This window comes from Chlamydotis macqueenii, chromosome 13 (assembly GCF_036417535.1).
Source record: "Chlamydotis macqueenii isolate bChlMac1 chromosome 13, bChlMac1.mat, whole genome shotgun sequence".
Lineage (NCBI taxonomy): Eukaryota > Metazoa > Chordata > Aves > Otidiformes > Otididae > Chlamydotis > Chlamydotis macqueenii.
Window position 1 is genome coordinate 17,370,487 of NC_141568.1, and position 15,215 is coordinate 17,385,701.

General features: G+C 37.2%; 1 protein-coding gene across 2 annotated transcripts in view; it reads right to left on the bottom strand.

Moving 5' to 3' along the window:
- Positions 1 to 15,215, bottom strand: part of SLC6A2 (solute carrier family 6 member 2) — a 416,570-nt gene that overhangs the window by 348,435 nt on the left and 52,920 nt on the right. For both annotated transcript variants that reach the window (XR_015259980.1, XM_086757868.1), the window contains exons 10-12: positions 12,757 to 12,856; positions 4,944 to 5,044; positions 2,361 to 2,528 (exon numbers count right to left, since the gene is read on the bottom strand). Coding sequence is in view for 1 of the 2 variants with exons in the window: in XM_086757868.1 (XP_086613994.1) it covers positions 2,361 to 2,528; positions 4,944 to 5,044; positions 12,757 to 12,856 (369 nt within the window). In the remaining variant the exon portion in view is untranslated. The remainder of the gene's footprint in view (positions 1 to 2,360; positions 2,529 to 4,943; positions 5,045 to 12,756; positions 12,857 to 15,215) is intronic.

The window sequence follows — 15,215 nt, forward strand, 5'->3', positions numbered from 1 at the left end:
TCCACACCATGTTACATCATGCTCAGTATATAAAGTGGGGACAGTGCTGACAGAAGATTCCTGCTACTCAGGAGGAAGCTGGGCATCAGGGTCTACTGTGAGCTATTGTACTGTACATTATGTGCTTAAGTATTTTCTGTTATTTCGTTTGTGTTTTTGTTTTCCATCTCTGTTTTATTTTCCTCTGTTGTTCTCTTGAACTGTTTTTATCTCAACCCATGAGTTTTGCCTTCGTTTCTTTACCAATTCTCCTTCCCATCCCACTGCGGGGCGGGGGGTATGGTGAAGAGGGAGTGAGGGACTGTGTTGTATTTTAGTTGCTGAGTGGGGCTAAGCCATGACAACTGGTCCCAGGGGGAGAGGAAGGAGGTACTGACTGTTTCCCAGCTCATCTCCCTTATCTACCCTGTGCTGTGCCATTTGGGATCACATGTAGATTTTGGTTTATCGTGAACTTTCAACCAACTTAAGGAGTTCCCATTAGACTAAGAGCGTATCTTTCCCCATACTTTTAAGAGACACAAGTTAGCACATCATATCTTATGATATTATTTGGATGTAATATACTAGCCTTTTCTCATCTAGAGACTGAAGAGTTACTGTCTACAGGAGCTGTAGAAGACAAACCAGAACTTGCTGACACTACAAAATGAATGAGAAAATGTGGTTTTTGCCAAAGGCTTATGCATCCCAATATCAGTAAACTAGTGCAAGCTGGCAAAGCCTGTCAGGCCAGTACAAATTATTCTTTGACACTTAGGTGCTACTAGAAAATGGGTTTGTAAACCCCCAGGAATGGAACAAAGCAGGGTGCTTTTGGAATTGCTAGAAACCAGAGCTAGAAATTGTGCACAGCAGTGAGATGTTGGAGCTGATGAAAACAGGGCAGGTGAAGAGGAGTTACCCCTTTGAGGTACTCCTCTGAGGTGAACATTAAGTGGGGTGACTGTAATGTTTCAGAAACAAGGCATTTCTCCCTTGTGGATTTGCCAGATCAGTGCAAGGGGGATGTGGTTATTTATTTTTTTTATATATATATATATATATGTGTGTATATATATATATGTGTGTGTGTGTATATATATATGTATAACCTAGATTAGGTTATAGAACTGTGACATGTGATGGGACAAAAATTGATGCTGTAGAGTAGTGAGGAATCTTTTGAGCACCATTAGAAGTTTTAAGACTCTAGATAATTTACTATGACAGTGATGGTAAAATTAATATGTTGGTTAAATTAATATTATTGGTGAACCTTAATCCCGTGCCATTTTGAACTGATAAGTAAAGTATAGGGAGGTGAACAGTAAGGAAACATGGATGCGTTTTTTCCCGTAAAACCAGGTTCTTTTAAATAGAATTAATATAATTGTTTCTCCCTCAGTTTCTGCTTTATTCATTGTACAGACCTGGCATATGATGCACGTGGTGGGTTTATGTAGTGCAAGATGCTGCTGTCTAGTACCCTGATTCTTTTACTGAAGTAGTTAAAAAGCAACAGGATCGATGAGACCATAAGTGGTGCCTATATCAGAATTTTCTTTGTTTCCAGATCTATTTTGGCATCTTGGTCTATCTTGAATATTAAGTTTCTTCTAGCATTCTGATATTAGCAGTGAACACAATAGAAAGATTTGCATTAATTCTAGCCTTGGCAGAATGTTGAAATAATTCCAGTAAATAAGAGGATAAGGGTACGTATTTGACAGAGAAAATAAAATACGAAGTGGCTGCTGTTAAAGACAGAGTACTGGGATAAATAGAGCTGTTGCTGTGACCCAGTAAGGCATTTCTTCGGTCCTTGCAGGATGCTTATTAAATGAACAATGGCTGTCCTGAACACAGGCCTATTCTGTGGGCACATCCCACCCTCGCAGCGTGTGCATATGTGTTTAAAGACTCTTGTAATGCTACGATAGGAGACATCTGAATTAACTTTGTACATATAACAGTTAAGAACACTCCAGTATAGAGTGAATAAAGCATACCTGGGGCTGAACTCTGTTTAGGTAAAACTGTGTGAAGACCATATCTCAGAGATGAATACGAAAATACCATGATTTGTATATTTTTTTTTTGTTAATAAGGAAGAAATAGTCTAATCAATCAATGAATTATATGCATCAAAAATCATTTATCAGAATTATTATGGTGCTTTTCGGAAAGCCAGTTTCTATCTAGAAACTCAAACAGCATGCAGTAATTCTAGCTCAAAACTCCAGTCCATCTGACTGTTGGATCCAAAAGGTCACTCCTAAGTAATAACTTTCAGGAGTAAGAGAAACAAACTGCCAACTTAGATCCAGCCATTTCATTTAAGGCAACATTTCATGACATTTTATTATTGTTCCACTTACTTCTTTAAAGGTCCCACGCACATTCATAAATTTATAGATAATATAGGCAGGCACAAGTATCATTGAAGATAATGCTATTCCCCAGCCAATGCGATTTGCCCAGAGAGGGAAGGTGTAGTCATCGTAGGTCAGAGGTTTGAAATTTATTATGCTGACTATCACAACAAACTAGGGAAGAGAGAATAAAATGAACCACAGTTTTGAGATGGAGAACCTTAGTGGAGAACTGATTTCATGTGTTTTATTAGGCAGCCACTCGAAGCTATATTTCAACCCAGCTTTACCATTTACCTTCATCCTGTTTACTTTGTGCCTCTTATTACTTAAACTGTTCAAGTTCTTGACGCATTTACTAAATTAAAAGTTCATTTTTGGTTTTTTTTATTTCTTTTTTTTTTCCTTTTTCCCTGATGGTGTTAGCCTGTTCAATACTAGATGCAAGAAGGAAAGAGTGGAGTACCACCCTATTTCCCTCCTATTAAATCCATATGGTTGTCTAATATGCAGACTTCTTTGATTTGTTTCTCCAGGCCTATATGTTCTGCTCCATATAGAAATTTCATAATAGAGTATTTTGAGCCTAGGACTTCAAAGGCTACACAAGGGGAGTAATGGTGTGGGTTATAGGAAGCTAATAGTGTGAAATCCAGTTAGAAAAATGTTAATTCTATTTTGAGATTTTTCTTGGGATGATGGTACATAGCTGCAGACAGTATGGAGAGAAAGCTTCAAGGAGATATCTCCTAATGCCAGATCCCTAACCAACTCCAATTTACCTTTATCTTGGAGAATTGTATTTATCGTTAGGAACTGCTGTAATACATTACCAGTCCAAAACAGGGGCCACTTTGTGTGAAGCGTGCATGGGATTCTTATAGCAAGAATTATACTGAAGTCTGACAATTTCATAGCTTTTTCCAAATTACCCTAAACATTTATATATATATATATAAAATTAGATCTGATTATTTTTTTTTTAAATCTGTTTACAATGCTTATTGTCTCTAGGTGAGGCAGTTTGTATGCTTCATAAAGGTGATATGAAAATGACATTTCTTACATCAAGTGAACAAATTTCTAGAATTTGTAGTTTTCAATTATGCAGGCTAATGGTGGACAACCTTTTTTCACACTAGTGACCATCTTTGTAGTTTCACTTCTAAATTAATTTGCTTTATTTTCTTAATGTATTGAATAATGAACCCAAAAGATAGTGTGTAAGAAGGTAAATTATATTTATGTTTCCTCTATAAATCAAGATTGTAATGTCCATGTTGCCTTTTAGAAAACTGAGAAAATGAACAGCTATAACAAAACTGCCCTATGTCCCCTACCCTGTATGGTATCATTCCCATGCCTTTTAAAATATATCGGTACCTAGTAATTAAGTTGATATGTTCCAAGTTTAGCAGTTCCAGCTGGAAAAAATAATTATGCATTGCGGTGACTGAAAGATGCATTACCTACAGATTCATGCTGACCCTTATGTTTATAGGCTTCAGTAGGAAGGTATTGGGGCCATTTTACCAAAAAATATTAAGCTACCTGAAGGTTAGACTGACAGTCACTTCAGCTTTCTCCAGCTAGCTTGCTAAAACTCTACTCTTTGTAAAATTAAATTTTCAAGAGTCTCCTAGTGTGCAAAACCTAAGGATGCTTGGTGCAGCATTTTTTCTGTTCTGCTTAAGTCAGCCTGTCTGAAGTGCTGCAGGATATAGTTCCATACAAGCTACTCTATAGAACAGTATTTAAAAGGATAATTAATACTGAGTAGGTGCTTAGTGATGAATTGTGGCTGGAGACTTTTATATAAAAGAAGAATGTGGACCTGAAGACTATAATAAAAGTATATGTGTTTTTGGAATACCAGTACTGCTTTAAGAATGAACAGCTTTAATGCAATAAATAGTCTCCTAAAATGATAGCAAGGTAAAATTTCCATATTATTCACCCTGACCTTTTGATTTACAAATATGCATAGGAAAAGATCTCAATATAAAACTAGAGTTTAGTTCTGAATCTAACCTTTACATAAAGCAACCAAATTCATACTTTGGGATTTCCCCCCCACCCCACACCCCAAAAGGTAATGAAGCACTTGTTTTTCATATCAAGCAGCTTACAAGGTACATTTAACACATCTCCTCAGTGTTTCACATAGGTATTCTGGGTGTAGCTGCATATTAGTTATTCTAAGGTGTCATTCCACAATTTGAGGATCTTGGTATCCTCCAAGGAAAAATAATTTCTTGCTAACACAATCTCTTATCCCTTGTTAGTTTATTTTCCCAGCAGAATGATTTATGTTTAATATGCATAGATGCTGAGGTGTTCAGTGTTCCCTAAGAAAAGCTGCTTTCTTTAAGTCCTGCTACAGGATTTTCTCTTTCAAAACTGAAATGTATTATACAAAGTATAATCAGTGCAATTGAGGAGAAAAAAAAAGATTAAATAGGAGTGTCTTCTGTTCATCCTGACAACATGAGGCATAGCGGTGAGTATCTTGTTCTTGGTACCTATTGTATATTCTAGGAAGCAACATACTAGCATTCTTTTAGCAATAAAATAATTACCAACACTTACCAATAAAAAAGCAGGGCTAACAAATTTCCAGCACAATCGCCAGTAGAGGCCTGGCTTGAAGCCCATCATTTGTTGGATATCTTCACTGAATCGGTCCACGCCTGGAAAGGATGTGAGCATTAGACTGGCTTAAATCTAAACTGATAAGATGCTTGCATACCCCAAAACATCTGCTTTTTCAGAAAGCAGACAATAATGACTTCCAAGTCATAAGACATAACAACATTCATCTCCTTTCAAAGACTAGGTGTGTCTTTGACACGACTGTAGCCAAGACTTAAATGCCTATGAGCACTTAAGGTCTGATGCATATAGCATTACCATTGAAAAGTGCAATTTCACAAATATCTAGAATTTATGTTATGAATGTGATGTTCATTTTTATGTATTGTAGCCTAATTAATTAGTACTATTATGAGTACGCTGAAAGAGAACCCAGACCTTTACTCACAGAAACTGCCTGTTATAATAATGAGGTAGATTCATACAGTTCTTAATTATCAAAGAAGGCTTATTTGTTCCACTTAGTAGCATACTTATCTTTCAATGTTTCACTAAATGCCACAGATGTTGATTACATCTATAACAAATGTAATTTCACCTTCTATCACCTTTCCCAGGAACTGTGTACATGCTACTTCTGTTCAGTGTATGTACAAAACTACATCAGCTAGAAGTAGATGGCCTTTTTTAGAGTATCCTGTGTGTTTTTGAAAATTATAATACCAACTACAGTTTTCTAAAATTGTTACCTCTGTACTTGTCTAAATATCTGGTTATTTAGCTGTTGTAGTTACCTTAGAAGATACATGATCTGTTCATGTCAGTAAAAACCAAGAGTAGTCAGAATTTTATCTGCTGCAGTAATTAAGACAGCAGAGGATAACATGAAAATCATTGCATGAAGACATAAATAAAAGATAAGTCCTGCTCACTGCACCAGAAATACAGAATATAGATTTAGAAACATGGATGGTTTGATTGCTTGGTTATTAGCAAAACCTTCATAGTAGCATACAATATTTCAGTATAAGACTTTGTATATTAGCATGCAAGAAGTAATGGCCAAGATTTCTGTTGTCAGGAAAACTATGTAACAGTATCCCATTCAAAATCACTCAAATGTTAGCTACCTGCAGTGGGATTTGCTGCACTGCAGCGCAGAGAAATGGAGGCACCAGAACAAAGTTTTTAACAAGTGTCTGAATAGATTAGGAAGCACTACACAAGTATAACGTGCTTTCTGTGAGTCACACTAGCCTGATGTAGCTAAACATTCTGAGTAGCCTACAAGGCTATCAAGCTGTCTGTATGTGAGAAATATATATTTTTTTTAATCTACTAATATTAATTCATGTTAACTCGCATGCTTTGGAATTTTGGAAATACTCCAGACTTCAGTGTGACATTTTCTTTCTTCAGTATTTATTGGAACACTTTTGACATTAAATAATTTACTATGCAAAGCAAACATGCATTTTATGGTGACTATAAAACATCCATTTGAATGGTAGCTTTTTCCATTTTTTTTTTTTTTTTTTTAATTGGTTCTGTTCTGGTTGGACTTAACCAGTATGAGGTACTTGCAAAAGTTTAAGCACATGCTATTTTCCACCCTTTATTTTAGAATGGGATGAGTATCCCTGATATCAAAATGGGGAAAAAAACCCTGTCTTTCTCAGTTTTCTTTAAAAAGAAAACAATCTCTGATTTTATGCCTTAGAGACACTGGCTCACAGAGAAATAGTTCTCTCTAGTGCAATCTGTCATATCAGGCTACTAGTTTGTAATTTGTTATACTCTAAAGTAGAACATAGGTGTAGCTACAGATGATGCTACCTGTAGGCCTTGTTTTTTTCCAGCTCTTGAAACATTTACCTAGGGTTTTTTTTTGTGATTCTGTACGATGAACTGAAACTGTGGGTGACTCATTTAGTTACAGGAAAGAATTGACGTACCACAAACAAAACTCAAGATTACTTGCTAGAGACCTAGTGTTGAATATGGAAATAATCTCCTTGCTTTTTCAGTGAAAAACACTAAGAGATACTTAAAATTTATGATCAGGTCCTGGTTAAAATACACTAAACCCAAAGAGAATTTCAGTGTAATTTCCAAACTAATAAATACTGCAGCTGCCTGAGAAGGTCTCCATTGTAATGGTCTATTAAAGAGCACAGAAAATTTGGTCTGTCTTCTGTATACATAATATTGTGCTGTCAAGGGAATTAAATCAATATATAAAAAAGAACAGATAAGCAAGAAAGTTAAAACTAGAGTTGGCTATAAATGCAAGTTACCCTCCTCACTTCGGGACAGCCTTCTTTCATCTCAGTCATGCAGAGATCAGAGTTCTGATAGAATGGAAGTCTACATGTTACCAATACCTCCTGCGCCTGCTGCCTGTTAGACTTCTGTAAGTCATTTTGCTCAACAAATGGCTTCAGCAGCACTCACTTGCACAGAAGCCCTTGAGTGGGTCCTGGTCCTGAGGTGAAACTGCTCAGTGGCCATAGCTGAAATAATTTGTGGGCATGTTTCCAAAAAGCATTGTCATAGCTCCAGCAGTCATTTGGATCCTTACAAACAATCTTTGTATGTGTTGTTTTCCCCTCCTGTCTTGTTTAACTATGTGATGCATGGTATTATTTTATATGCTTGGATTTTTTTTTTTTAATTTGGAAAGTAAAAAATAGTAATAATGCCTTTAATGCCATATGACTTCAATTAATCCAAGAAATCAAATTAACTACACTGAAATAATACAGTAGTATGGAAAAAGGTATATTGAATCAAGCTTGAAGTTACTTTGTATTTAATTCTTTTTCCCTGTGAATGTTACTTCACTGATTTTTCTCCCATATTGAGTTTTACTTGTGTGGGAGTGTATGGGCTCACACAGTTTGTATGCAAATTAAAGAGTTGTAGTGAAACTGCTTAGTTGATCCCTCCTATATTTTGCCCCTTGGAAATTACAGCACGTCATAGAACCATGAAATTATTCCTGTTAGAGGACTTCTTGGGAGGTCTCTAGTTCAGTCTTTTGCTCAAGTCAAGGTCAGCACAATTCAGAACAGCTTTCTCATGCCTTTGTCCAGTTGGGTCTTGAAGACCTCCAAGAAGAGAGTGAGCAAGTACTCTCTGGGCAGTATGTTCCAATGTGTAATTATCCTTATATAGAAAAATTATTTTCCCCCTTTCAATGTGATCATGGTCTTCTGTTTTCCCATTGTGCACCTCAGTGAAACACTTGACTCACTTGATAACTTCTTTGTAGGTATTGGAAGACTGCTGTCAGGTCCTCCTTAAGTCTCCTCCAGGCTAAATAAGCTCAATTCTCTCAGACTTTCTTTACAGGGCATGTGCTGCATCTCCTGAACATCTTGGTAGCCCACCACTGGACTCTCTCCAGTTTAACACTCCCTCCTTTTATTAAGGGTTAAAAAAGGACACAGTATTCCAGGTGCAGTCTAACAAGTGCCAAGTAAAAGAGAGTAGTCACTTCCCTTAATCTCCTAGTTATGCTTCTGTTACAGTTCAGTATGGTATTGGCCTTCATATGCTGGCAGGTCACTCTTTTGACTTGTTTAGCCTGCTGCCTATATCCCCAAGCAGGTCATCTTTGAGTGCAAGTAGATTCAGAAGAGTGTCACTTCTGGCTTGGTCAGCAGCATGTATGCTAAGAAGTTGTTACTGATTCCTTCATCTGTGAGAACCAAGGTCTGATCTGGACAATTCTGTAAGTGGCCTAAAGAAGACTACTTCTACTTCCTGACTCTGATCTGGTGCTCTGTAACAATATTCCCCACAATGTTGCGCTTGCTGGCCTCTGCCCTGACCCGCAAGCAGTCAGCCATCCGGTCATCCATTCACTGCATTTGAGTTGTTCTTCTGCACATAAAGATGGCACCTGCCCCTTCTGTCCTAATGAGCATGTATCTGTTAAATGCAGAACCCTAGTTATACAAGCCCTTGTCCAGGAGAAGATGAGGAAAGAGATTGTTTTTTTTCACACAGTTCAGTGACCACTGGCATTGGGAACATGAGAAAGAAGAGAAAAAGAATACAAAAGCCATTGTGTGGTGTTCATTTGCAAATCCTACAGAGCACAGAACCAGGTATCTGTTGATTAGCCATGTAGTGAAGTAACAACAACTGTCTCTTCTTGTTCCTGAGTCTCCTTTGTTACTCTGGAGCACTTTTGTTGTTTGTTCTTGGTGATCCTCACCTGGTGGCAGTGAGGGAATAAGCCATACCAGTACCATTCCCAAAGGAGGGCAACTGTGCTAGTGTAAAAGCAAGCAGAAAAGTAGGAAGCATTCCCCCACTATGGCAGTGCAGTAAGCTCTCCGGGTTGGTTTGCCTCATTTGTATTTCCTTTCTATGGAAATGTATGCATTCATATTTTGTGTCCCATGCCAGGCACACATCCATACAAAAGCATCTGTGAGCAAAAATGAGTACCAGCAGTCAGTGCTTAGTTAATTTATTTCTCCTTTGTAAAATCAGAGAGTTGACCTTAGATTTTTTTCTTTTTTTTTTTCTTTTTTTTTTTTTTTCCAAATAAATGCATCTTTTGGTCTGAAATTTCAGTGTTGGGGACCAATTTTGGAAATTATTTAAGTAAATGAAAGCAATGCGATTACAGGTGAGGATGAAGATAATTTCTAGCTCATACTGAGCTTATTCTTGTTATTCCGGGAGATATTCACATTAAAATCTGAGTAGAGATTTTCCTGTAGTGAAACTGAAGAGCAGTTTGTGTCAGTGGGAGAAGTGTCTGGATTTTCTTAAAAATATTAATCGGAGGGATGATATCAGTGTTGCACAAGAGGAAAATAGTAACAAGCTAGCAGTCATAACTAAAATACATCTGCATAGTAAAGCAAACTAAATCTCCCTTCTCTTACCCATTCAGGTGGCTTTTGCAATAAGAAACTTCACAGTAAGTGGTCATGGGTATAATTTGGACTAAATTTCCACCTTTTTGGTCTGTGCCAAAATGTCAATGCTTGCCTTCGGCTGGGTCATTAAAGCAACTGGGGTCTATCAGAAAAAAAAGAGGTAGACAAGACCATGCCAGATGTAATCAGTTTAAATAGCACCTGGGGCTCTAGTAAGTTTTTTTTATAAAGCAACAGGTCATGCTGTGTCAGTAAAAACATCTGAGAGCTGCTTAATACAAATTAATTTCTATTTTCCTCATTATGGGGAGGCAGGAGGGAAAAAGGAAAGGATAATGAAGGACAGAAGGTGCAACAAATAAACAAAATTTTAGTAACCCTGGCTTTGTCTGTGAACCACATACAAAGCCTACCTGTTGTAAAGTGCTGTAAATCCTGTTTCAGCAGCAGCAGATAACAACTTACCCTTACTAACTGAAGAATATTTTTATACCTCTGCTTCCAAGCTAAGCTCTGATCACTCTTCTGCATTCAGCTCTCTTACAGGGATTAGACAGTCATCTGTGAAATCTAGTGCCTCCACTCTTTTGAGAGAGAAAAACATATGAGCTGCTAGCTCCGTGCTGATGTTGGATGACAGAATTATTGCTTTAAAGATAAAAACTGTTTCTTTAGTAGATTGAACAGCTTTACGCATGAATGCCATTCTTTCACTCATTCACTCATCAACAGTTTTTAACTGCAAGAGAGGGTTTGACTAACACGGCTATGGTGGTGCAGCATGGATGGATAATGAAGTGACTGAGGGAGGTAAATGGCAGTAAGAATGATAATGTTTAAGAACCTTCTGAATTGTACATTAACTATGAGCACTGTCTCTGAATAGAAATGAAGCTGACTTTCAGAGGAAAAACAATCTTATTGGGGAACAGAGCAGCTAGTTCAGTACAGACTTTTATGGGAAGAAGATTTGCAGGCTGCTATGACATTGAAACCTGGTAATAATGAAAAGAGTTGTGGCCAGCCAGAAAGTAGACTTGAGAATTAAGAGGACATCAGGAAAGAAAAGAAATGCTCAAGAATCATGATTGATCTAGGAGCAAGCAGTTTCAGACAGTTGGACTGTTGCAGTGAGATGACTTGTGTAAGACCTAAGATGCAGAATCTTACTGCTTTATTTGGAGAAAATGAGCTACTATTTTGGGGGTCCTTATAATTATACTAACCCTATCTGTGATGAGCTAAAGAACTGATAGCATTCTTCCCAAAAGAAAGGAAAAATAACTTTCACTGTTTCTTTAGCAAGACATGCCTAATTCAGATTAAGTTATAACTTGATTTTTTTTCTGCTTGATTTGGTGATTTAACAGCACTTTAAAATTTCTGCTCTTCTGGAGGCGACATCTTTTCCAGTGAATAAGCTTGAGGCTATAAATTGCCCTACCTTCTTATATGACAGGGGAAACTTTGAACGCTCGGTCAGTGCTAGAAGAACCAACTCCTCTAGGTTGGGGACAGAGAGGAAAAGGGAAATGTTTGAAACACTGACTTTAGATATTTAAAAACACTTTACCTATTAAATGCTGAATTATGGATGGGGAGAACACCCACTGGCCAGACACTTGTGTAAATTTATAATCAGAGGTTTAGGCTATATATATAATCAAATATTCAAATATTCTGTTTAGCTTTTTTTTTGTTTCACTTCTTTATGAGTAGTGGTAGTCAACTTTGTCACTTACAGCAGAGGACTGGCTTTTTTTTCCTTGGTGAAAATAGACAACAATGGACACTTGATAAGACTGTGAGGTTCCTGTAGGCTAAGGAACTGGGCTCAGGCAGACTCAGTGTCCTGTTGTGTTGCCAAAATCAGTATTGTGGTGGAAAGCACAACTTCAATTTGTTGGGTTTTTCCCAGTTAAGGTTATCCAGGTACATTCATATGGGATTAGGGCAGTGAATGTGGCTGTTTGCCATCATCGTGGTCATTTATACAGTGGGAAAGAAAAAAGTATTTTTCTTTTTTATTATGAAACTTGTTTATCAAGTGTCTTGTTTTTTGTTTATGTTACTTCAGGGAGGAAAAGAATATTGAAGACCAAATAAGGCCAGGGAAGTTATTAAGTAAAATGGGCACATCTTCTGAGACTTGATTTAAATTATGAGCCGTATTTTTTTTTCAGCACATCACTGCACTCTGGCACACAGTGGTTACAGCCTAGTGCCAGAGATCAACTGCACGCTCCTAAAGACTCCTGCATGCTCCTGCCATACTGGGGATAAAGCCAACTACTGCTCCTTTTTTGTGGCATTAATTGGTATGAAATACTAGAAATTGTATTATTTCTAGCATCTAGACTGTAGAGTATTCCATACAATGCTATAAGATAAATTTTAAACCACTGGTATTTTACAATAAAGTAGAATATTCTTTCAAACAAAAGGGACTAATGTAGGAATAATTATAACTCTTTAAAGAAAAACTACCTTTATTTGTATTGCATGGGGAAATCTTGAGATTGGCCCTGGGGAAATCATGGAAAGGAGGAACAGGTGAGTCTATATTTAGGCTAATCTACTTGCTGTGAAACTACCAGGTATAACCTGCTACTGCAAGTCATCAACTATGTTAACAGCTGCAAAATATTGGCAAAAGTAGCAATATTTCCATCCCACTGCAGTCTCCTTCACCAGATAATTTTCTTTGGCTTTGTGCAGGGTTTGGCCCACTGAATGTCTGCATTCCTGTCACTATTTGTAAATTGAATTAAAATCACTATATGAAACCTGGCTGGTCGTGGTTTCACATGTACAAGGCTATGCTGTTTTCCATTAGAACAATGTATAAGCCTGTCATGAACACTTGGAATTTTAGTAAAGATTTTGCAGGTGTAAGATAAAGTGCTTACCATAAAACCAGGAAACTCCAATTGCCTCCATTAGAACAGCAAACAGTATTGAAGTCCCAGCTGCAAATGTGTCCAGCAGTGTGAGCACATAAATTCCACCCTAGCATTGGGGAGTTAAAAGATGCAACAAAACAAAGTTACAAATAGAATCATCACAGTAGTTTAGTATCTGGTGAACAGAAATCTGCTTTGTTTGAAACATTATCTTAACCCAAGTATTTTAATATGGAGCCGATGCTGCAGATGTGGGTTCATATTTGCATACAAAATAGTGGAATCAGACTTGGAACCCTTTTGAAGAGGCTTCCTTTCACCTATGTCATCACTGAACTGGGAAACAGAAGCCTCAGCTTGGCATGATTAATGAGTACTCTTGGCACTCGATGTCTTCAGTGGAAGTTGAAGGCACGGGCCGTTTGCGTGAATGCTGAGCGTCTTGTAGGACAGGGCCTATCTGGAGCAGTTAATGACAGTTTTTCTAAATTATGGGCAGGAATGGAGTGCTACAAGAGTTTCCACAAGCAGTTATCACTCAGTTTATTCCTAAGGCAAATTATTCTGCAGTCTTAGACTGATGTCTTTTCCCAGAGTGCCTGTATCTCTCTTTTCCAATGTTCCTGCAAAGGGAGCAGTTGCATGTTAAGTCTCTGTTACCAGCCCAGCAAAGAAGCAGCTGTTCCCTGTTTAGTTTCTTTGCTGCGGTATTAGCAAGAGTTTGCCCAGTGGAGAGAGCAAATCAAATCATCTTCCTTCACAACAGCACATTTCTGTTCTTCAGTGGTTCGTGACTGAGAACTGTAAATGCATTTGCTATAGTCTTGTTTCACTGATTGTTTTTCTTTAGCTGCAATTGACTGCTTTTTGCCTCATTTTACAATGTGGTATGAATTTGTGTAAATTACTGTTCATTTTATTTAGGTCAGGCTAATGAGGAATGGAAGACCATGGTATGTTTACTTGTTTCAAAATGAACCTGAATAAGGTGTTTCAGGACATGCTTTGTCACATGGAAGCAACTGAAATCTTTGCAGAAATCTTTTTTTTACAACCAAATTTCGTCTGGCTATGCCTGTTTAGAAGGGGAGGAACAAAGGAATTATTTTCCATGTTTTTAGCAATGGTATAAATAGCATTTGTACTACTTAATTCTCTAGGTGAATTTAATCTCTACAATCAATCAATTTTCTTTTTTTTCTTATAAAAATATGGTTTTCTGAAACAGCTGTGCATATTTACAAAAATAGAACAGTACTTAAGCCTTGTCTAGGTTTTTAATTCTGTGGGGACTTGTCTGGAAACTGAATGAATTTTGGTTGTTGTGTTAGAAAGAAAATGTTGCTTATTGAATGACATTTGAGTTTGACCTCTTGTTTTTGCTCTACACCTGCTCTAAATGAATGTCTTTGCTGTCAGACTTAGAAAAGTGAATGACAGATATGGTTTTGTAAGAAACATGTTTTGAAAACACAGTCTTAAAATTTCAGGGGACAAAATCAACAGATTAATTTAATGTGATGGTATCGGTTTTTATTTTGTACACATTAGAAATGTTCTTCTTCAGTTATGTGAACCAACACATTAGGACAAGTCTGGGCAGTTTTGTGCATTCCAGCTGCTGGAGTAAGCTCAAGTAAAAACACGTGCCGTTATTTAAAAGCTAGAGGTAGGGTGTTATCTTGAACTGCTTTAGCTCACTTGAAGGCAGTGGAATTGCATCCATTGACACCTGTTCAGGTTCTTTGACACTGAGTTTCTTCTGATCCTGTACTTCAGGAAACTCTATTCCACTTGAAACTTTGAACAATGGAGATAGCATGATATTAAAAGGATAGGTATTTTAAATGATCTTATGTTTTTAGTGTCTCAGTGTTTTCCAGTTTGAGGAAATTGGAGTAAAAATATTGGGATATTCTTTTATTGTAAGAGGAGCTCTGTTATTTTTAAATTTATGCCATTTCAATAATTTTAATAATAGATCCCAAACCGCTTCTAGGAAAGGTGGCTACCTCAAGTTTCAGTTGTTTTCTGGCGCTTTTGGCGTCTTTGCTTACAAGACTTTTTGCTTTTTTGTCAAAAAAAAAAAAAAAAAAAAAAAGGCGGGGGGGGAAGAGAGTTCTCTCTAACCTGGAACACTGTGATTCTCATCTTTTAATGCCTGGAAGGACAGATCATTCAGGATGATGGTACTGCTAAATATGGGTTGCTAGAAGTTCAGGGTAAGTTATTTGTGCGCTTTTTATGGTGTTAGGAATAAGAGATAAGATCTAGGCACATGAAAGAACATTTAAGAAGCACATAGGGGTAAAGAGATCGTTATTCTAAACTCCTTTCCCAAAAAGTGACTGCTTCTTATTTGCTTCAAGAAGAGAATAGCCAGATGAGTAAGGGTCTGCCTCTTGAAATTCTTAGTTCATCACACAGGAATAAGCACTTGACAGAGTTCTATTTAATGTGATTAA